The following is a 22,725-nucleotide window of genomic DNA, read 5'->3' on the forward strand; positions in this document are numbered from 1 at the left end:
CCCACGGCGACCGCCTGACCCATGTGCTCAGGGTCCAGACCATGTGGGGGGGGGCGGGACACTGCTTGGACTCTAACACCTTTTCTTTCTGTGGATGTGGGTGGAGTCTGAGCAGCCGCGGATGGCAGATTTTTAGCCGCCAGCCGTTTCTCAGCCAAGGGCAGGTAAAAAGCCTGGCTTTCGCTGCTCTGCTCACCACGCCTCAGGCGCTGTGTCAGGGCTCCGCTACACTCCTTCCACCCGCTTCCTGCACCTGTGACAAGTTCTACAGCCAGAGGCTCGCCCAGCGGCAGGGATGACGGGGTGGAGGGGGGCTGTGACCCCCGTCTGCCCTGTCCCTGAGCTCCCACCTCCCACCACTGAGCTGGGGCCTCGGGCCACACGAGGGCCAGTTCCCCTTTCGGGCTGCCGTGGGCGCACTGAAGGGACCACCGGGCCTCGCCGCCCCACGCACGGTTCCAGCGAGAGTCTCCAGCAGGCACGGGTGTGTCTCTTTGGTCCCCGCCGCCGGTGACAGCCCGTGCCCTTCTCAGGGAGCCTTCTCTCCACTGAGGCCCCTCCTGACCCTGGGTGGGGAGCGCTCACTAACAGCCACTGCGTTGGAGGGGACACTTGCATGCCACACGGAGTGGCCCCTCCACACATTCGACCTAACAAAAGCCCGGGAGGCGGGGGAAGCTGGCTTTCACAGGCCTGTCCTCCTTCTCCCTTCTCAGGATCCTGCCCACTTTTAGGCCAATTTGGTGATGATGCCTGGAGCCTCTTAGGAGGAGGAGGCTTGGGCAGCAACTTGAGTAAAGAGAACAAAGAATCTAGTCCATATGCTCTAAACAAAAAAGGGCAAGGAGTGGGGAGCGCTTGCTTTTCCAGCCATCCCCTCTACGTATCCAGCTGACGGTGCTGAAGGTCAAGTTCATAGCCATCTCCCACCATGACAGAAATGTGAGCATTTATCAACTGGTCCCCGCATATCAGGCACAGAGCCAGGCTCTGTATACACTTGAGGACACCCAATCCCTAACTAGGAAACGGGAGCTAATCTTAGGTCAGCCCACTGAGAGACCTAGCTCCCTGTGTAAGGCCCGTGAGCTCCTGAGGGTAGAACCATGACTTGCCGACTCCCCACCCTGCTGCCCTAGGGGCCTGGTCCCTGACTCACCAAAGTCTCCACCAGTTCAGGTAACACCCCATCAGCCTCGCAGTGGGGCAGACCTGGGCCTGGGTCCTGCCCACCCCTCATCCAAGTGACCCTGGGCAGCCGACCTAACCCCGCAGAGCCTCCATTTGCGATTCCGTGTGCTTCCCAAGCAGGGTCCCGGGGAGAAATGTAAAGGGGCTGGGGCAAATGCCTGCCACCCTGATCCTCACAGGGCACGTGCTCAGAGAACCTCAGGGTCACTGGCAGAAGTGTGAATCTCACTGGAGGGGACGCCGCCTGGGCTGCAGCCCCGGCTCTGTCCCTTGCCAACGGCTGCGCTCCTCAGTACATCGGGGACAATATGGGCCCCCTGCCTGCCTGACACCCAGCAGGTGCAGGGCAGATACAAGCTTCTTCCATTTTTGTTTCTTTAAATGCCTTCGTCTCTCTATCCTAGCACTTGGGATCAGATGACTTTGAGTCCCTTGATCTAAAGCCTGAGAAGTGATGTGAAGTCCGTGACCCTGTGGCCACGTGAAACCACATCTGAGATGGGCAGGAAGTCCCAGCAGAGGCTGGCCATGGAGTCACCTGCCGCTGTCCCCACCGTGCTGACCACGAGCCTGACTTAGACTTAGAGATGGTGGCCGAGACTGGTGGGGCCAACAAAGTGGTCAGAGTGACTGTGTGGTGGGGGCCAGGCCGCCCTTCGGGGTGGAATTTCCAGCCCCACGGCTTACTCGGCAGGTCACACGGTGTCGCTGGGCCTCGGTTTCCCCATCTGTGAAATGGAGGCAGTGAGGCCCTTCTCTCGGGGAATGCTGTGTGCCTGGCGCCCGCCTGGCACATGAGAGGTGCATCCTGAGGATGAGCTGCTCTGCTGTCTCCCATGAGAAACCAGCCCAGGCCTGCTGGCCAGCCCCACCCGCTCAGGCTGGGAGCTGGACTCGAGGCTGGGCTGACGGCGGCCGGCCTCAAGTCCCAGACCATGACTGTGATCCGTTTCAGAGCCGGAGTCTTGATGCTCCCATGGGACGAGGCTGGTCTCCCACCTGAGAACGGTCACGCCCTCTGCCCACAGCCATCTCTGCTGTGCACCTCTCACTGCCCGCCCCCACCTCCCCCCAGGGTGCGGGACCCTCTCTCTTCAGCAGATGTGGAAGGCCTGGGCCAGTCTTCTGAACCAATGGGCAGCAACCAGCCTGCGTCTGTGACAGGGCGGAGTTTGTAGGTAGCAGGGACTTTGTGCGGGGTCTGAGAGGGGGTGGAGGAGCCACCCAGGGAACCGGGGCCACTCCTAGGGGAGAGGGAGAGAGAGACCACTCTGGTGGCCATGCATAGCTGAGACCAGGAGTCATCAACCCCAGGGTCCCTTGGGGGCCAGGGAGCAAATGAATGAGGGCAGTATTGACCTCTGTGAAGCGCTCAGAATAGCACTGGGACAGAGGAAATGGTGAGACGCTCCCGGGCGCCCCTCGCCCTCCATCGAGCAGCCCAGCCGACTAAGATCAAGCCTCACGTCCCGCTGTCTTTCCTGCCCCAAGAGGGAGGAGACCGCCTTTATCCAGGAGCCAGGGGCCGCGCCAGGCACATGGCACATGCTCACAGCCTGGGGCTGCCTGGCGAAGCCGGAGGCTCAGCTGGGTGGCGCTAAGCAGCCAGCTGCCAACTGCTGCTAGGCGTTCTGATTGTTTCTAAAGAGAACCTGCAAAGTCCTGCTTTGTGGTGAAGCCTCTCGATTTTTAAAACCCTGTGCGACTGTTTATAATAGCCAGGACATGGAAGCAACCTAGATGCCCATCAGCAGATGAATGGATAAGGAAGCTGTGGTACATATACACCATGCCATGGAATATTACTCAGCCGTTAAAAAAGAATTCATTTGAATCAGTTCTAATGAGATGGATGAAACTGGAGCCCATTATACAGAGTGAAGTAAGCCAGAAAGATAAAGAACATTACAGCATACTAACACATATATATGGAATTTAGAAAGATGGTAACGATAACCCTATATGCAAAACAGAAAAAGAGACACAGAAAGTACAGAACAGACTTTTGAACTCTGTGGGAGAAGGTGAGGGTGGGATGTTTCGAAAGAACAGCATGTATATTATCGATGGTGAAACAGATCACCAGCCCAGGTGGGATGCATGAGACAAGTGCTCGGGCCTGGTGCACTGGGAAGACCCAGAGGAATCGGGTGGAGAGGGAGGTGGGAGGGGGGATCGGGATGGGGAATACGTGTAACTCTATGGCTGATTCATATCAATGTATGACAAAACCCACTGAAAAAAACAAAAACAAAAACCCTGTGTGAGCTAAACAGAGTGTGGCTGTGGGCTGTGGGTGCCAAGGAGAGCAGGAAGCCACCTCTGCCCGGAACCCCAGTGCTTGGGGTGGGGGGAGATTGAGGCGGCCAGCACTGGGGGTAAAGGAAGGGCGGTCTGGGGGCTTCACAAATGCGCTTCCACCCGGGATGAACTAAAGGATTCTGACAGCAGCTGCCATCACCACTGCTGCCAGCCCAGCTCAAGTCCAGGCCAGCACCTGCCAGGTCCTGTCCCAAAGCAGGTCCTGGAGCACGGTGGGGTGACAACCACTCTCCCCTCGACCTGCCCTCCTTCTCAGCTCCCTTGTGCCACTGGGGGACGACTCACCTCCTCCCATGATGGGGAAACAACACAAACTCGAAATCCATCTGCCGCTTGGCACAGGGTGGTGCTCAGAGGACCCCGTAAAGGAATAAAACTTCAAAGTGTTGCAGGGGGCTGGGGTGGGGGCGGGTGGCACAGAGCCAGATCAGGCCAAGGGGCGGCCTTACCTCTGAGAGCAGTTTTGAGACGATTTCCAGTGGGGCCTGGTTGATGGAATCGTCCTGCAGAGGGGATGTCAGAGCCATGTCCACCAGCGTCCGGATTTCCTTCAGGACGACCTCCCAACGGCTCGGATTACTCAGGACTTTCTTGTATTTGTAAATCTTTTTCTGGTTGGGAGACAGAAAGAGACCCATGTGGGTGATCGAAATATACAACACGATCGGTGACTCCACTGCTTCAGGGTGGACGCCTCCCTCCCTCCCCATCAGAATCCCACCCCGGAAGAACAGAGTCTTGCCCCAAGTCGAAGGCTGAGGCTGCAGACAGCCAGGCCTCCTGACCACTAGCAGAGTCATTTCTACCCTGCTTCCAGTGACCTTTTGAAAAGGAGGAAGATAGTTATCCTTCAAACTGCATCTTGTGCCAAACTCGTTCCCCAAGTATTCTAATGCAATCAGAGCAGGAAGGTACTTTCTTTGTGTTGGAGGCAATGTTTCTGCTCACCCTGGTCCTTCGAGGCCGCCTGGAGAGTGTGAGCAGCTGGGAAACCAGACAGACAGGCTCGGGGCCTGGAATTCAGCTCCAGCCAGGCAGGGACTGAGCCCAGAGTGGTCCTCAGACTGCACGTGGGGAGTAAGACAGGGCCTTCTCGCCTCTGCACCCAGAGCTGGGGAGCGGCCGGAGCAGGGGCCGGGCTGGTTCCGCCCTCTGACATCATGGAAACAGAAGCCCTCTCCGAAGGCCGCGGTCCCAGCAGCTGCCTGCCTCGCTGCCGCCCGGCTTGCCTGGGAGCCTCTCTTTCTAACTGGATAAACTCCTTCATTAAGTGCCCCACGCCCTGGGGAAAACCTAATTTTAAAGTCACGGAGCCAGCAGCCAGCTGGGTGACACGTCACAGCCTCCAAGCCAAAGTCTGAACGAGGGGAGGAGGCGGCGAGGCCCCTGAGGCCCAGAGAGGAGCTCGCAGTCCTCCAGCGTCCCCCCGACCACTGGGTTTCTGAATTAAGAAGGATGAAGGGTCTTGGACCCCAAGGCCTAGAACGGAACATCTGGGGGACAAAGTCCACATCGGACCAAGTAGCTCAGGGTGCTGAGGGAGGCATCGTGGTGGAAACCCCCAGGCAGAACTGTGGAATCAGACAGACCCAATTCCTCCCATAAAACATTCCACCTCCTAAGCCTCGGTTTCCGCTTCTGTAAATTATGCATGAAAACGGCCTGTGGCCTCGTCCATTGTGTAAGCCTTACAAACCCTGGACCCGCGTGGTCCCCTCTCTGGACGGAGCTGTGCTCAGAAGCACAGTCCAAGAAGCACAATCAAGGAACAAAGAGGGAACTCAGATACTCAGCTGGTCTCCCGAGAAACTAGAAAGGGATGAAACTTACAAGCCACTGTGATCCAGACATTACAGCATTCTAATGTTCTTTCTCCCGTTTTCTTCTCCCCCCTCACACTCCATGGTGTTCTGGAGCCTCTTCCTTGCTAATCACTCCCATCAGCACCGCCATCCCCCACTGGGTGAACTCACACCTGAGAGGACTTCCCAGTCTTCATCCCAGCCCTCTCATGTAAATCTGTCTCCTTCCCTCCCCCTCTCCACACACCCTCCACCTCCCCCACCTCCCTCAACTCTACACCCCCAGCTGCTGCCGTGAAGACAGTTTTCCTCAAGTGGGGTACTGAACAGAGTGGAGACATTTACTTGTCAATCATCTTAGATCCTACCAGGGCCAGAAGAAACCATGGCAACTTCTCTGTGTGTGTGGTGGTGGTGGGGGGGGGTGGTGTTTATTGAACAGTACATACACCGTTGATGGGGATGACGGTGACTGGCAGTATTCACCAAACCCTATTCTCTCATGACGAGGTGCACCCAGCTTCCCGAGGCTTCCCTGGGACGGTAACCAGCCTCAGTCCCAGCGACTGTCAGCCAGGAGCGTGGCCAGGTCCGAGCAGACACACAGCGCCCGAAATCTCAGGCAGCAGAAACACTTTGCAAGGCAAGAACCTGACCCAGCCCTGAAGATGAATGCTCCTTTGAGTGCTGGACGTTGCGGGTCAGCTCTGTGACCAGAGAATCGCTTACTTTTTTAAATGACCATGAGATGGTTGCAGAAACTTGCCGTATATTAAGCCCCAAAGAAAACCACAAGGACGCACAGGCAGGTCTTCCCCTGGTATATTCTAGATGGGCCTACGGTCTCGGCTTTAAGTGCCCTCTCTTCTAATCAGCTGTAGGTTATTTATTTTGGAGAGAATAATGACTTCATTCTTTTTGTGAAAACGGGGCATGCTCACTGTGAGAAATGTAAACTGTGCTGAAAAACACAGAGGAAAGGATCAATGAAAAAAGGGCCTCAGAGATCCCACCACCTAGAAATAGCCATCATTAATCTTCGGTGAACGCTGTTTCAGCCAGCTCTCCTTTAGACTTGGCCCATGGGGGTTGGTGGACGTGAGCATGGTCCCTCCGTCCCCGGGTACCCACACCTGGATGTCGCTGAGACTCCGGGACACAAGCCCAGGGAGAGGGCCCTCTGGGTGCCCCCAGCCCCTGCAGAGTTTCCCATGAGCCCCCTCCCAGGCACGCCCAGCCTCGGGCTCACAGACACAGCCCCCCTCGACGGACCGGGGGGGACGACAGCTTTCCCACGGGCCCCTGCCTGAGAGGCGTCCCCGCTGGAAGTTCCCAGGGGCTGACAAGGGCTGACAGGGCTCTCCCAGGAGTCAGCTTGTGCCATCCTCCCGCTGGCCCCAGGAGCCGGAGACCTGCCAGGAGCCCCGGGAGCAGAGCCTCAGACAAGGACCCGGGGGCAGATGCTTTATTTACTGGCAGGTGATGGAGAATGCAGGAGAGCAGGTAGGGAGTGGGGCTGGGAGGAGCGGGCAGCAAGTCGCCAGGATGTCGTGAAGCGTTAGGACCAGACAGCTGGCACCGCTACCCCCGCGGGGACGAGACGGCCAGGGCAGATCACACCCTGGAGCCAACTCACCCGAGGGCCCCACCAGTGGCTGCTACCCACCAGCTTCCTGGGCTCCTGGCTGCCCTGTGCCCAGGCCAGGGTGCTCCTGTAGACACGTCCCTGGGCGGGTCTCCAGGCTTACAGGGAGCAGCCTTCAGGGAGGGAGAGGCCGAGAAGCGAGGGCCTGCCGCTTCCACCTTGGGCTCTGGTAGCCCCTTGTCACACGTGGCTACTGCAGCCAGGAGGCGACATGACTCACACCAGGTCACACGGCTAGAAAGGGGGCAGATTCACAAGTACGAACCGGCTCTGAGGGACCAGAGAACTGTCTCATCACACCGATTAGGGCCAGCGCAGATGGTTCACTAGAGACACGGTCAGGAAGGCCATCAGGAGTGGTTCGGGGCCTGGGACACGTTCCTGGGCTCTGGGGGCCGTGGGCGCAGCCGTGGGCAGGGCGGCTGTGACAGCCGTGGTTACAGGGTGTGGACAGGCAGCCGGTTCCCGGAAGGGGCTCTGAGCCCTGGCAGGGCACAGCCGCAGGGCGGAGGCAGGATCAGGGGCCTGGTCGCTCCGCCTTGGGTGACAAAATGGCACGTTTCATCCCAGGAGCCAGTCTGATGAGCTCATGTGGTGATGAATCATGGCGGGACTGGGCTGGGGCCGTCTCTGGAACCCAGACTCCCAGGCTCCCCGCAGCCAGGCCCTTGCTCTGCTGCGTGGGGACCCCTCCACCGAGCTCGCTTCACCAGAGGGGTGGGCAACCTCCTGACATGTCCCGAGTGCATGGGCCAAGGGATTGCTTTGACAGGAGCCTTGGAGCTGCCTCCCTGCTTGTTTCTGTGCAAGGAAGCCAAGAATGGTCTCATTTTTTTTTTTAAGGGTTGGGGAGAAAAAAAAAGAAAGAAAAGAATATGCCACAGGCTCATATGCAGCCTGCAGAGCCCCAAACATTTGCCACCTGGCCCTTTCAAGAAAAAGTTTGCTAACCCAGAGGCTGGAAAGGGTCAAAAGCCCACCCAGCCGAGAAGTCAGAGCATGTGCAGCTCAAGCTGAGAGGCCATCGGGGAGACGCGGGCTCCGACCGTAGAGAGACGCCACTCCGCACCCATCAGGATGGAGGGAACCAAGAGGTCCCACCGCGTGCTGCGAGGGTGTGGATTCAACGGGACCCTTGTGCACTGCATCAGTACAGCACCATTGGAAAACAGCTAGACAGTTTCTCAAGTCGTTAAACATAAATTTATCATATGACCTAGCAAGTCTGTTCCTAGAAACCTACTCAAGAGAAATAGAAACAGACTCTACATAAAGACACACACATGAACGTGCAGAGCAGCACTGTTCAACCCAGATGTCCACTAGCTGATGAATGGAGATGCAAGAAGTGGTCTCCCTGGACAATGGTATAGTAGTTGGCAGTAGAAAGGATGGAACGGCTCATATGTGTTACAACACAGAAGAACCTCACCAATGTGCTAAGTGAAAGAAGACAGACACAACAGACATACTGGAGGACTCCTTTTACATGAAATGTCTAGAAAGAGGCAAATTTATAGAGACAGAAAGTGCCTGGGGTTGGGAGGTGGCAACAGGGATTAGAACTGCAAACAGATATGAGGACGTCTTGCAGATGATGGAAATATTCTAAACCTGCATTGTGATGGCTGCACAGCTATAAATTTACTATTCCTGAATCACTCACTCACAATAGGTGAATTTTTGAATCTTATGCCATGTACATTACACCTCAATTAAGGTATATAAGAAAAAAAAAAATCCCCACCCATGCAGGTGGAGGGTATCAAAGTCAGAGGCAGTAGGGCTTCGCGACCAGGAGTGCAGGCTTTGCAATCAGCAGACTTCAGATCTGAGCTCTGCTTCATCTACCCGTTCACCTATCCACTCCTCCATTCATCCACCCATGCATCCTCTCCAGCCAAGCGTTATCCATGTTTCCAACCAGCCAGCAATACTGCTGGGCACCATCTAGTACGGTCTGCCAAGCACGGAGTTAAGTGCTAAGGTTGCCCGTGGGGAGCAAGGCAGGCAGACCTTGGTGCTCCCGGAGCTTACCGTCTGTTACTGACACCCGGCTGCCTCGTCTGCAGCGTGCGCTGACAGCGACCACTACCAGAAACTTGCCGTGCCCAGCCGGTGAGAGGCTGATATGTACACACACTCAGCCCTGCTCCTGGCTGAACAGAAGCTCTAATTCTCATCGCCCGAGTCCGGACGGTGAGTGACCCAGAGCAGGCAGGGCTGAGGAAGGCTCCCGGCAGCTCCCCAGACCACGGAGCCCGCAGCTCCACTGCAGTCCTCGCCCTCTGCTTATCAGGGAGGGGGCGTTACCTGGGCAACCTCCGCCATCTCTCCAGCAAACGCGACGCCCGGCTCCTCCGGCCTGGGAGAGCGGAGCCTGCCGGCGCCTTCGCGGGAGACGAGCTGTCACCGGGGAGGCGCCCCTCGGCGTGACTCAGAAGGGGCTGGGAGCACGCCTCCCGGTGACGGGGCGGCCGCTCCGGCGCTTGCCGCAGCCTCCGAGGCTGGGCTCACGCGAGCACGCATGCTCCCCCGCCCGTCATTAAAGGGGAGGCAGCCCGGGGCGCTCGGGGGCTAGGGGGAGGAGCCAGGCTGGAGCGGGGCTGGCTTCTACAACTTTTTTCGTGCCAGGGGACGTCCCGAAGCTGTGCTGCCCAGCTCGAAAGCCATCAGCTTTCGAAAGTGTCTGAAACAAATTTAAAAGTTAACACAGCTGGGCATTCAGTATCTCCACGGCCGCACGGGGCTGGCGGGGGCCACACTGGGCGGTGCAAACAGAGGACGCGTTCTGGGCGGCAGAAAGTTCTACCGGGCAGGCTGTCCTGCCGTCTTAGGTGTCCCCTCGGCCACCCCTGCCCCGGAGGACCAGCCACGGGCTTGCTGCCCCTGCCATCCCTCAGGGCCGCTGTGTGAGCAGCACCCCGCCAGCCTGCCTGGGCTCCACTGGTCTCCCCTCCAAAGCCTACAGGGGCCTCTCCCCTCAAGTCTTCTGCACTCCTGGGGAGAACTACCACATGGGTGACTTCCTTGGCTTCCCTGATTCCTAGACAGGCCTCTGACGGCCTCATTTCTCCCAAACTCGCAGTGACTGGGCCTGCTGACTGTACCAGGGGGCCGAGCATCCCTGCCGAGCCAGTGTGCTTCTGAGCTGGGGGTGGGCATGGTCCCTGACATCGGGGTGGGGGGGCGTTTCTGACCCTCTCTTTTGCCCTCCAGAATGGCCTCTGTTAAATCTTTTCTGCATGAAGCACCATCCCTTTGCCTTCAGAAGCAACCCAGGTCTGTGACTGGCCCACGTGTGTCACCTCCCGACCGCCCATCTGGGCCCAAGTCTAGATCGTCACCCTGAGACTGGCATACCCTCTCGGCCGCCCCCCCGCGGACTCCACGGAGACTCCAGCTTAGCCAATACGGCTACTGAACTGTTACTGCTGGACTGACCAACAACAGAGGGATGAACCAAGGTACACTCTCCAGGACGTGGGTTTGTGAGGACGGGTGTCGGGACCCCACTGAGTGGGTGGGGCCTTTGGCTCCAGTCGGAGGGGCAGGGAGTAGAGGATAAGACACAAAGTCAGACTCCAGCCTAGCCCTGGTGCTCCCCTGCAGGCTGAGGGGAAGGCATGGCCTTCTCGCCCTACCAGAGCCCCTGTTTCCAGCGGTGCTGGCCGCCCCTGTCCTGGGCGCAGTGTGCAGGATAATGGGCTGTGACAAGTGGCACAAGAGCATTAGCCGGCGTCGCTTTTGGAGGGCTCCCCATAGATCAGCCCCTCTTCTGCGAAGCACCTTTACAATGTCCCGCAACCGCTCACTGGCATTCCTGCTACACCCGCTCACCGACGATCATGTCCATGTGAACGGCATGATCAGCTCCCTTTTACAGTTAAGAAGACTGAGGCTGAGAGAGATCAAGTCAAGAAACTGGTAAAAGCCAGAGCTGGAGCTGGGTCTCAGGTCCAGCTTTGGATCCCAAGTCCCCGAATGCCACGCCACTCTGAGGGGCACGCCTGAGTGCTTTCTCTGCCTCGATGGATGCTGCCGCCTCCTGCTGAAACAAACGAGAAGCCCTTCACGTCGAGGAGCTGAGCCCAGGGGAGCTGGAGACTGGCTGCAGCTGGGCACCAAGCTGACATCTGCCTGGGAAGCCTGGGGAGTCAGGCAATCTGTGTGAGAGAGGGGGGAGAGAGATCCTGGCACTCTGCCCCCCGAGTGCCCACCGGAGGCAGTCTCCCTGCAGTCATTACCGCTTCCAAGGAAACAGCAGACACGCGGGCACAGTGTCCCGCTTGTCATCTCCGGAGCATCGGCTGGTTGCCTGGGAAACCAAGCATCTGGCTGGTGAGGCGATGAACTGGTCGTGGTGCCAGGCTGGCAGCTGGGTACCACATCCTACTTAGCTCTTGGGGACTGCTGCACCTTGGCAAAATCCAATCAACCCATGGATCCGACTGACTGCATTGGGGAAATTCTAGGTGGCTGTTCTCCTCTTTCAGCTCTGGCTCCTTGGGGAAAGGGTCAGGCCTTGTCTGTCTCCTCACTGTTCTGTGTGGTGGCTGGAACCGCTGAGGGCACATGGAAGGTGCTCTCAGTATTTGTCAAAGGGAGGAGACTAAGAATCAGAAAGAGAGCTACAAACGGCTTAGTTTTCTCAATTTGCTGGCATATTGAGTGCAGCATTTTAACAGCATCATCTTTCAGGATCTGAAATAGCTTAGCTGACATCCCATCACTGCCACGAGCTTTGTTCCTAGTGGTACATGTTGGCCATCATCAGCTACCACACCAGACCCTTAACCCTCCCTGCCCACTGCAAACGCAGGAACCACCTGCAGGGGGGCTTGTTAAAAGGCAGGTTCCCAGGGGGCCTGGGAGTCTGCACTTTGAAGCAGCTTGCACTTAAGAGCTGCGTGAACCCGACCCCAGGGCCTCGTCCGCTCCTCCCCAGGGGGCAGGCACACTCGCTAGGTCCCTGTGACACATGGAAGGGGGCACGGAGGGGTTAATGCCTCGCCTGAGGTCACGCAGCTGGTGCCGTGGGTTATGTCCCCCAAGTGGTATGTCCGAGTCCTAGCCCCTGGTGTCTGCGGCTGTGACCTTCTTTGGAAATAGGTCTTTTCAGACGCCATCAAGGGAAGATGAGGTCATGCTGGAGCAGGGCGGGTCCTCATAAAAAGGTCAGGGGAAGACACACACAGGGAGAAGGTCAGGTGAGGACAGGGGCAGGGACGGGAGCGAGGCTCCCACCAGCAGAGGGACACCCCGCAGCACGGCAGCCCCCAGAAGCTGCAAGAGGCCAGGAAGGAACCTGCCCACACCTTGACGTCTGAGAGACACACGTGTGATGTCTGATGCCTCCCAGCTTGCGGTCCTTTGTCACGGGAAACTCACACGGCTGGTGAGCATGAGAGCAAGGCGGACCCCGGGGAGCCTGGCTCCTGGCCTCCCTGCTGTCCTGCTTCTGCCATCTGAGCTCCCTTCCCATCCTTCTCTCATGCAGAGGTGGTACCGTGGCCCCTGCTCTCAGCAGCCTCTCCCAGCTTACCCTCAGCTTGGAATCTGCTGGGTTCTCTCTTCTTGGGCTTCCCTGGTGGCTGCGATGGTAACCAATCTGCCTGCAATGCAGGAGACCCGGGTTCAACCCCTGGGTCGGGAAGATCTCCTGGAGAAGGAAATGGCAACCCACTCCAGCATCTTGCCTGGAGAATTCCATGGACAAAGGAGTCTGATGGACTACAGTCCATGGGGTCGCAAAGAGTCGGACACGACTGAGCGACTATCACTTTCACTTTCTTTTCTTGGGAAAGGCCTGACCCCCTGTCTCTCTCTTGCTCTCTCCTTGACACCCACCCCCAGCTGATGACCTGGGCACAGAAGCTCTGGTCTGGTGCTGCCTCGAGGGAGGCCGGGCGGGGATGCCTGTGCACTTGGGCACCCGCACTGTCACTGTTGTCGCAAGGAGCGGGCTGGACACCCAGGGAAGCTGCAGAGGGAATTCCTGGGAGGACGTCGGCACAGGGCTGACTCGGGGTCCTGGGCACAGAGGAGTCACGCGGCATGCTCGATCCCACCCCTGCTTCGGCCCTCGGGTGTGTGCAGAGTGGGGCATCTCTGCATTCAGACTTCTGTTCTGCTGCTTGTGAGCTGTGCCGCCTCAGGCAAACTATACCACCTCTCTGAAACTTAGTTTCCTCATCTGCAAAATGGGGCTAAGAGTCGAGCCTGCCTCTAGCAGCTACAATGAGATTAAATGTGATATTTCATGCTGAACCTTCTAGGTGTTTAATAAATGCTAGCCATCGGGCCAGTGGGGCACTGATTCAAGACAGTTAAGTCTGCAGAGAGAATAAGGGTGACGAGAAACCCCTAAATGCCCGTTGACAGGGAAATGCCTGAACCAACCATGGCCACGTGCAAGATCACACCAGCCAGCAGGTAAAAGGAATGGAGAGCGGCCAGCAGCCCTGCCGTGGACGCCAGCCCCACGAGCCACGTGGCGTGTAGGAGCACACACGAGCACACACACGGGTGGAGAGGGGAGGACCACGGTGGGGTGGGGGGGGCACCGAGGAAGAGCTTCAGCTTCACGAAACGCTTCAAACTGCTGCAGGAAGCCAGAGCTGTGCTGTACATTTAACTTCAAAGCAGTGAAGAGAAACACCCCCAAATATTTCAGAAACTGGGATCATGGAGGTGGTGGTGTGCCCCTGTCCACAGAATCCTTAAAATTGGGCAGAACCCCACATTCTTAGAAGAAGCTAGAAAGTATCTGAGATCCTGTTCTCCTTGATTTTTCACTGTTTCAGTCGATCACTTCGTTTTTGAAATGATAAGACGTTCACTGGAAACCCAGAATCTGACAGAGCGGTGTTTGGGAGGGGAGTGCTACAGAGCAGGAGGGCTCACGGAGTGCTCACCACCGGCACGGTCGTGGGCTGGTGTCCATTGTTCCACGGATTCTCTTTCTGAGTGCACACCCTCCCCCCTTAAAAGGGTACATGAATCCAGCCCACATCATACAGGCTGGCTTGTTTTTAACCTCACCTCTGCCGCTCACCGCACCCTACCCCAGCACCCATGCCAAAACCGTGACATATGGTTGGCAAACGTTTTCTGGGAAGGGGCCAGGTGATAAATATTACAGGCTTTTCGGGCCATGCTCTGCTGTTGTAGCATGACTGCGGGTGAGGGTGGGGCGGCTGGGTCCCCCCTGAATCTCTTATTTAAAAAGAAAAGCAAACAGGCGATGGGCCAGCCTGTCAATCCCCGGGGGTATCAGCTCCGATCGTCCTCCCTGGCCACACGCAATCAAACGCAAATGTACAGAGAGGTGGCTTTTGCTCCCAGCCTTTGTTGTTCGGTTTACACAAAGGGCATCGCGCTGTACATGGGTCTCTGCATCCACACCCTGTGGGTGGAAGTGGCCCCACATCGATTAGAATAGATTTTCCCATGCTGAGTGTTGTCGTAAGCCACCTCAAATGTCACCGGGCAAAGGCAGCATGTACATTTAGAAAATGAAAATCAAGCAAACAGAAGTCTTCTCTCCTAACCTCGGCCAGAGATCTGGGCAACTCTTGTGTGTGGCCTCTTTGGGCAGTGGTCATCGGGCACTGTGACCGCCACGCATCAGGGACCCAGCAGGGTGGTCCCCTGACCAGACAGCCTTTCCAGGAACTCTCTGTTACAGAGCTCTTCTCCAGGGACCACTGCCTGCCCCACGAGAGCCCCCTCGGTCCAACAGGGTCTTCCACAGTCCCCAGGATCAAAGCCCACCCTGCCTCCAGGCTCTCGCATACCCAGAGTCGTGTCCTGCTTCCCCATAACTATAAACTCAACCCAGGGTGTGTTCATCACTAACAGGAAAGGCTGTCTTTGAGGAATCACCCCCGGTAGACTCAACACATAAATTAAAAAATGCAAATACGGTACCGAGGCTGCTCGTCTTCTGTCGGGTGGGAGAGACATCCAGAGTGAGTTTCACTCCCCTGAAAGGCAGAGGACAGCACAGGGCTGTTTGCCTTGGGCCCGAGAAAGGGAACTCTCTATCCCAAATAAGGAGTTCCCGGGCTTGGCTTCAGGCGGTAGCATCTCGACAGGGGCCTCCGCTGTTTATTTGACTCAGAACTTTATCTGGGGCTCGCAGGACTTCAAAGGCATCCGATCCACTCGGGCCTCATGTGGGGAGCCTCGAGGCCTCACCAGGCTGCCTCTTCTTGGGCTGGAGCCACGGCTCCTGCTGCAAAGGGCCTTAATTTATGAGCGCCCTGGAAAAGGACCCAGCTCCCCAATCAATTCACCTGCAGTGGATCGTCAGTGTTCATGTGCACGCAGGCAATGAAGGTGCGCTCGAATCAAAGGGGGAGGGTGTCCTCCTGAGTTCCTGAGAAGGGGGTCTTGTGGGGAGCAGGAGTCACCAGTCACTCAGGCCGGCCCAGGGCAGGGTCAAGGCAGATCCAGGGGTGGGACCTGGAGGGCATTCTGGCCGTGAAATCCGAGTGGCCCACATGGTGGAGGAGATGCTGGCAGAAGCAACCCAAAGCCGCCACGCCTGATCTCAATGGTCTCAAGCCGAGAGGGACAAGAAGAGCCTCAGGCTGGGGGCTGAGTTCTGCCTCAGGTATGGGGGAAAGTTCTTTACTCTGAGTCAGTTTTCTGGTCTGCAAAATGGGGACATGAAATTAAAAGACGCTTGTTCCTTGGAAGAAAAGCTATGACCAACCTAGACAGCATATTAAAAAACAGAGACATTACTTTGCCAATAAAGGTCCGTCTAGTCAAAGCTATGGTTTTTCCAGTAGTCATGTATGGATGAGAGAGTTGGACTATAAAGAAGGTTGAATGCCGAAGAATTAATGCTTTTGAACTGTGGTGTTGGAGAAGACTCTTGAGAGTCCCTTGGACTGCAAGGAAATCCAACCAGTCCATCCTAAAGGAGATCAGTCCTGGGTGTTCATTGGAAGGACTGATGCTGAAGCTGAAGCTCCAATACTTTGGCCACCTGATGGGAAGAACCGACTCACTGGAAAAGACCCTGATGCTGGGAAAGATTGAAGGTGGGAGGAGAAGGGGACGACAGAGGATGAAAGGGTTGGATGGCATCACCGACTCAACGGACATGAGTTTGAGCAAGCTCCGAGAGTTGGTGACGGACAGGGAAGCCTGGTGTGCTGCAGCCATGGGGTCACAAAGAGTCGGACACGACTGAGCCACTGAACTGAACTGACTCCCACCTCCCAGTGACACTGTACCGTCTCAACAGGGCAGCAGATAAAGTGGCTGGGAAACAGTGGGCACGCAGTGTGTGTCTGCTGCGCCTTCCCCCTTTCTTCAAGGCACTGCAGGGGCTCTCCGACGGGGCTGTGTACTGGAGTCACCTGGGAAACACGCTGTGCTACACTCTCCTCCCCCACCTTCCAGTTCATGAGACAGAGGTGTGCATTGCTAGTAAGTTTCCAGACCGCATAGAGGCTGCTGGTCTGGGGGCCCCACTTTGAGAGCCAGTGAGCCACGGTGGGTCTACTGTGGCGGAGAGGCCTGGAAGGAAATAAAAACTGTTCTGGATGGAAAGTTCATCACAGATGCTGACAGAAGCTCTGAGAGCCAACAGTCGCCAAGGGTCTGCAGCAGCCCACCACCTTCACTCAATGCCGAGTTGGTCCCTGACCTCCTGGCTATGCTTTTCAGGGTCCATGGGCTCTTGGCCATCTGTTCCAGCCCAGAGGTCGGCCCCTTCTGCCAAAGGATCCTATCCACGCAACAGCCTGGTCCCTGCCGCCTCTCCAGCTCCCACCTGGATATGAGCCACCGTGGCCTCCAGCCGCCAAGGTCGGCAGGCTCCATCTAGGCGGCTTTAGGACCCTGGACAGGGGCTCTCTGTCCATTTCAGAGTTTTCTGTCAAACCACCCTTGGGGTCTAAGAGGGCACCAGGGCCCACAGCGGAGCAGGTGCAGACAACGGCCACCGGGGCCGTGGCGCTTCTGCCCTTGCCTCAGGATCAGTCAGCCTCCCTCCCAAACCCCTTTCCATCCAGATAGCGGACTGCCCCCGGGGATATTTTCTGACCCCCGGGTGAGGTAAGGACCTAGTCCCTCTGTGGGGACAGGCGCTGCTCTTTTTGGAGGCTCTGTTTGGCTTCGTCTCTGAGCCAACAAGCAGGCAGGAGCCTCGGAGGCAAACCCAGAATGGCAGCCCCCCACACCCTGCCGAGAGCTGCCAGCCTCCCCAACTTGGGGGGCTTTCTGCCCACCCCCCAGACAGACTCCTATAGAACAGAAGGTCTTCCTGGTCAAGAGACAGCCTCCCATTTACGTTTTACAGACTTATTTGAAGAAAGAGAAAGGGAGAGAAAAAAATTCTGCCTTAAACGGCAGAAAACAAGTTCACCCGCAAAGCGTTTACGTGGAAGGCTTCCTTGTGTGGTGGGGTGAGTCATCAGCCCCGTCAAAGCGTGCGTGGGATGATATGCTGAGCCCCCGGGCCCCCTCCTCGTCTGGGAGAGAAAAGCAAGCCACAAATGCGCTTCTTTCCTGGCTGTGTGGCGAGCCGGCTGTCACTAGCCCCTTCTGAGGCTGGGGGAGGGCTGTCATGTGGGCGTTGTGGGGTGTCTGATGTCCCCAAGCCCAGAGCTGGGCAGCGTGGGGAGGGGACAGGCTTGGGGTCCCAGGGACGTGGTGCAAACCCCAACCCCCTGCTTCCTGCCCTGGGGCTCAAGCAGGTGTTTCTTTCGGGCCCCCCGGGGCTCTGTACTCTTGACCTTTCGAGTGTGATGCTTAAGAGGGCTCCGCAGAGGTGAGACTATTCTAGGCGCCCCTTACTGTTCCTGGTCCACGGGTGGTGGGCACCCGCATCACCTGTCCTTTCTCTCAGACACTCAACTTCCCGTCTGAATAATGCTGTTTCACTCAGAGATTTAGGTCCTTTCGGGCTTGACCCCTGTCTGAAAGAACTACTACAAAACCATAAAAAGCAATGAGGTAGGTAGACCTGAGTGCGCTGAACGAGCTGGTATGTGAGATCAACCACGAGACGTGACAGATGCTGAGGGAGCAAGGAACGCCCAGCGTGGGTAATGAAATCCGTGTGGTGCTTTGAAAGGAACTTTGATGACAACCTTCTGAAGGGCTCCACGAAGCTAAAGGACGGCCTTTGGGAAAACGAACTCGAGGGAGCAGAGACTGTGCATTTCATACCTTTCAGAATTTTCCCAAGGACTGAGTACATGGATAGCTGTCACTGGTCTTAGCTGCTAGCAGCAGATATTTGGGGAGGGAGGGAGGGAGGGGCTGAAAGGGAAGCCGGCAGGAGGGAACTGTCCCGGCTGATGGGAACCCGGGCGCTGGCAACTCAAGTGAGTACAGTAGTCAAAACCCATGTGACCCAACAGATTTGTGCATTTTGTTATGTCTAAATTACAGCTCCATTTTTTTTTTTTTAACTTAAAAGTGTTTACAGAGGTCTATGGACAGTAGCACATTTTTTTCCAGTTTTCTCTGTCCTTTTTACTATTCAGAGGAAACCTTAATAAATGCAATTTTAAATGTCCTACCTCAGTACTCCTGTATCCCGTTGTCAGGTGTATAAACTGGTTTGGATCACTTTGGATAACTGTTCGGGAAGCGTCCACCAAAAGGGACTCTCTGCCTGCCCAATGGCCTGAGCTCAAAAGGATGTAAACATATGTTCACTTAGAGATGTGTTTATAACGGTTCTGTTCATAATAGCCCCAACCTGGAAATCTCTGTCCGTAACAGAAGGAACAAATTAATAGTCTGTTCATTTAACAGAACACTATTGAGTGAAGCAAATGCATAAATCACTACTACACAGGATATTACATGCTGCACACACAAATCTTACAAACGTAACTTTGAGCCGAAGGAGCCAGGCATGCAGGCGTTTAGGCCGTGTGACTCCATTTACCTGAAGTTCAGGTCCGTTCAGACGAATCCACACGGCAGGAAGGGAGGAGAGTGGGTCCCTTGGAGGGGGGTGGGTGCACAGGGCCCAGGGGAACTCTGTGGGGAGGGGGGGTTCCAGGGAGGCGGTCACGTTCTCTGTATCGATCTGGGCGGTTACAAGATCAATTCTATAAGCATCTGTGGCATTTTTAGCCAGGAGTACCTTTCGATCTGTGTACTTTTCTGCATGTATGCTATCGCTTCGATGAAAAGTCTACTTCAAACACAGAGCAAACTGCCCTATGTCGATTCCAAAGAGAACTCTGGTTGAGGAAGGGCCTGATGCTCACTGGGGCTTCCCTGTCTCTGTGGGCTCAGACAGGGGAGTAGGCCACCCACCCACTCCATGCCCAAGGCGGTGCCCCTTTCTGCCAAAAGAAGCGGGTTGGAGACCCACTAACCACCCAGTGTTCAACTCTCAGCTCCGCCTGGTTCTGGCTGTGGATGAGCTCCTTGGCCCTCTCCGCTCCCCCTTCCAAACGAACCTGGCTTTGAGAAGACTGGCAGAAAGCATCCACCGGAGCCCCCAGCGCAGCCCTGGACGCCGGGAGGCACCTAGTGACCGCTCTCTCCAGTTACCGCAGGAAAGCCCATGGGAGCAGGAGCGCTCCTCCCCAGGGCGCCCTGCCCTCTGCCACTTGTTAGCCTCAATCCCTGAGGCTTCCCGTGTTATTAGTTTCAGGGCCCCTGATGACCCACCAGGGGCCAGGAGCTGCGGCTGCGAGTCGCTGGAGACCGTGGCCTCCCACGGGCTGTGATGAGCGCAGGTGAAGAGGCAGCCTGGCTGGACTCACCTCGGAGAGGGCCTCTGCTCCCTGGGATCAGCTCTGCCACGGGGGGCACCTCCCGCCAGGCACACCCCAAAGTCTTGGACGGTGATGGGCCCCCTGCCTCACGGCGGGGGAGCCCCCCTTCACAGTTCTCTGTGGAATCCCTCTGATCCCTCTTAGGAAGTCACAAAGCCCGCTTTGACCAAGTGCCAGAAATTAATCTGGACGGAATTCCTGCCTCTTGGACCTGGAGGAAGCCAACCTGTGGCTGGGCCTGTGAAAGGACCGAAGAGGCCATTCTCGGCCGTTCTCGGCCTGCTCCCCGCCCCAGCTTCACCTTCCCGCTCAGGGGCAGGACGGCCGACACTCACGACCTCTCCAGGCAGCTCGGCAAAGGCTCCCGTGAACAAGCCTCAGAGCCGACGGGACTGGACGTGGATTCCGTCCGGGCGGTCACGGGGGCAGGGGTAGGGGGGGGCTGTCGCTCCCTCTGTCAACTCAGGGTGACCCCCACGGGCTGCGTGGAGAAGGGGTCTGCCCCGGGGGCAGTGACTGATTAGGGACGCCTGCCAGCAGCTCTCTGGGGGTGGGTGACACACGTGCGGTTTGCACGTGGCTTCTTTCTCCGAGAGCCCTGTCTTTTGGAAACTGTCTACACAAAGGGAAAGAGACCTTGATCATTAAAAAAGAATAATTAACACTGATCCAGTGCTTATTCACATGGTATGTGCCATTTCTAAGTTCTTTACTGCTATTAACCCATGTGACTCTCACAGCAACCCAAGAGGCTTGGTCTTAACGTGGCCCCCACTTTATTCAGGAGGAAAAAAAGAGTTCCACGGAGGAAAGCAGCCACTCCAGGGGTCCCATGGCCCATTCGGTGGGGGAGGAGCCAGGATTGGAACTTTAGCAGTCTGGGGCTAGAAATGTTTCTCTTGGGGGCGAATTAGCAACACGTGGAAAGAGTCACCAAAGAAAACACATCCCTGCTCTCTGCCTAGCACCCACTGTTCTGGAAATCTGTCCTGAAAGAGGAGTTCTAAAGAAGCGAAAGCCTGGCTACAGCGGATAGTCATGACTTAACTGTCTGTAACTGAGGAGGATGGGCACAGCCCAAATGCCCAAGAGCAGACCCTGTGGTCAGCTGTGCATGACCTCCTCACAGATGTGACGGACACACTGACATGTCTAAGGACCTGGCCACAGCTGCCAAGAGGCTGTGCAAAGGGAGACAGAGCCTGGAAGGGCATTAGGGGGTGAGACCAGGGAGCAGGGCGGTCACTGGTCTCGCTGTGGCCGTAAGGGTGTTCTCACCGCGCTAAAGAGGGCAGCAGCAGTGGGGCAGGGGGCAGGCCGCGTGGAAACGGCAGGAGGGGAGCACGGGTCACCGCCTTCCCTCCGGACACGTCGAGCCCAGCGCGAATCACCCAAGAGCACAGGGTCTGGGGGCCAGGAGCGAGGCACGGGTGGGTGACAGCTGGGAGGCTCCAGTCCGGGGACCTGGGGGACACCGTGTGTCTGGGCAGGTGTGTGAGCGTGACCTTCCAGGGCCAGGCCCAGGGCATCTGCTGTGTCCCAGAAAATCAGCTCTCCCGTCAAAAGCAGGGGATTGCCACGTCAGAGGTTAATTCATGCAATCCTCTCGGTGACGGCTGTGAGGCTTAGAGAAAAATGTAAAGCTCTCATGAAACGCCTCTGGAGACAGGACACCAGGGCCCCTGGCACACGAGGCGTGAGGGCAGGGGCGACGGGGACGGTGAAGAGCAAAGCCCGCAGGTGCGAGTGCGTGCATGCATCTGTGCGCACACACGTGTGCAGTGGGACCCCGCTCCCAGGTGCTGGAGTCAAACCTGTGTTCGAGCCCCAGACCTACCACTAAGGGCTGCGGGCCCTCGAGCAGGCGTGTTAACCTCTCGGCCTCGGCCTCTGCATCTCAGAGACGGGGAAACAGGAGGCCGAGGCCCCGTCTCGGGGTTGTGGGGGTACCTCAGGGCGCTGAGCGAGGTGCTGGCATCGGCTCAGCACGGGAGGAGCGTGGTGTGGAAGCTGGATCGTGACACCATGAAGAACAGCTGTCCCTGGCGATGGCCTTCGTCCCCTGGGTCCCTCCATCCGTGAGACGGAGGAGCTGGGACCACGCAGAACTGCTCCAGCAGGCGTAGACAGGGGCACCCCCAGACAGGCAGTGCCCTCCGAGGACAGACTGCTCTCCCCCACCCCGATCTTAGACACCCCACGGGGGGCACCATGAGGGCGGGGAGCACCCGCTGGCTGCTCTGACCAGGGCATGTGTGGTGACGCTCCCACAGCCCTGGCAGGGCAGCCCGTCTTCACACTGACCTGTGAGCGAGGCGCTACTTAGTGATCTCCCCATTTCACAGACGAGAAAACTGAGGCCCCAGTAAACACACCCCACACCCAATGTACTCAAACACGGTCTCCCCGCAGCACACATGCACACACAGGCACGGACCCCAGCTTCTCGACCCACCTACTCTGTCCAGCAGAGGGACAGGCCCTGGACAGGGGTGACCGAGCGGCACTGGCCGCCTCAGGGACTCGGGAAACTCTGCTCAGGGATGCAGGGGGTGGGCAGCGGCGTGGCTGGGTGGCCGACCAGGGAAGATGGGGGCCTGGACTGGGATTTCCCCAGAGTCCCCCAGAGGGAAAATCACCTTGGTTTTCAAGACTTCTGGGCAATGAATGGCCCAGGAACCCCTCTCAGGAAGAGAGAAGGTGTCTTTCAGAGCTGGAGGCACCAGAAGTGCCGGCTGCAAGAAGCCGGCGTATCGTGCTTCTCGGGGCTCCTTCAGGGCAGCTTAGGGCGTGTCTCCCCGCAGCCAGGTCCTCAAGGCCTGTCCCACACAGCTTGAGCAGCGGGCCTCTCGCCCTGAACCCAGGGATGGGCCCGTCTCCTCCCAGCTTTGTAAACACACCCTGGCCCCTTCCGCCCGAAGCACACCCTGGCCCCTTCCGCCCGAAGCACACCCTGGCTCTATCACACAGACCCAGCCTGGCCCCTCACAGCCTGACA

General features: G+C 57.3%; 1 protein-coding gene and 1 long non-coding RNA gene across 3 annotated transcripts in view; one reads left to right on the top strand and one right to left on the bottom strand.

Moving 5' to 3' along the window:
* LOC122421712 (c-Maf inducing protein) overlaps positions 1 to 22,725 on the bottom strand; it is a 204,790-nt gene that overhangs the window by 41,458 nt on the left and 140,607 nt on the right. The window contains exons 1-2 of one of the 2 annotated variants that reach the window (XM_043437946.1): positions 9,274 to 9,430; positions 3,963 to 4,124 (exon numbers count right to left, since the gene is read on the bottom strand). In XM_043437946.1, coding sequence (XP_043293881.1) covers positions 3,963 to 4,124; positions 9,274 to 9,291 — 180 coding nt within the window. In that variant the 5' untranslated portion in view covers positions 9,292 to 9,430. Of the gene's footprint in view, positions 1 to 3,962; positions 4,125 to 9,273; positions 9,431 to 22,725 lie in introns of those variants that run through there. The other variant, XM_043437945.1, reaches the window with a different exon arrangement.
* LOC122421713 lies at positions 1,662 to 11,720 on the top strand. Its single transcript, XR_006263569.1, has 3 exons — positions 1,662 to 1,672; positions 8,941 to 8,947; positions 11,607 to 11,720. It is a non-coding gene; the product is annotated as an uncharacterized LOC122421713 (long non-coding RNA).

Source organism: Cervus canadensis, chromosome 18 (assembly GCF_019320065.1).
Source record: "Cervus canadensis isolate Bull #8, Minnesota chromosome 18, ASM1932006v1, whole genome shotgun sequence".
Lineage (NCBI taxonomy): Eukaryota > Metazoa > Chordata > Mammalia > Artiodactyla > Cervidae > Cervus > Cervus canadensis.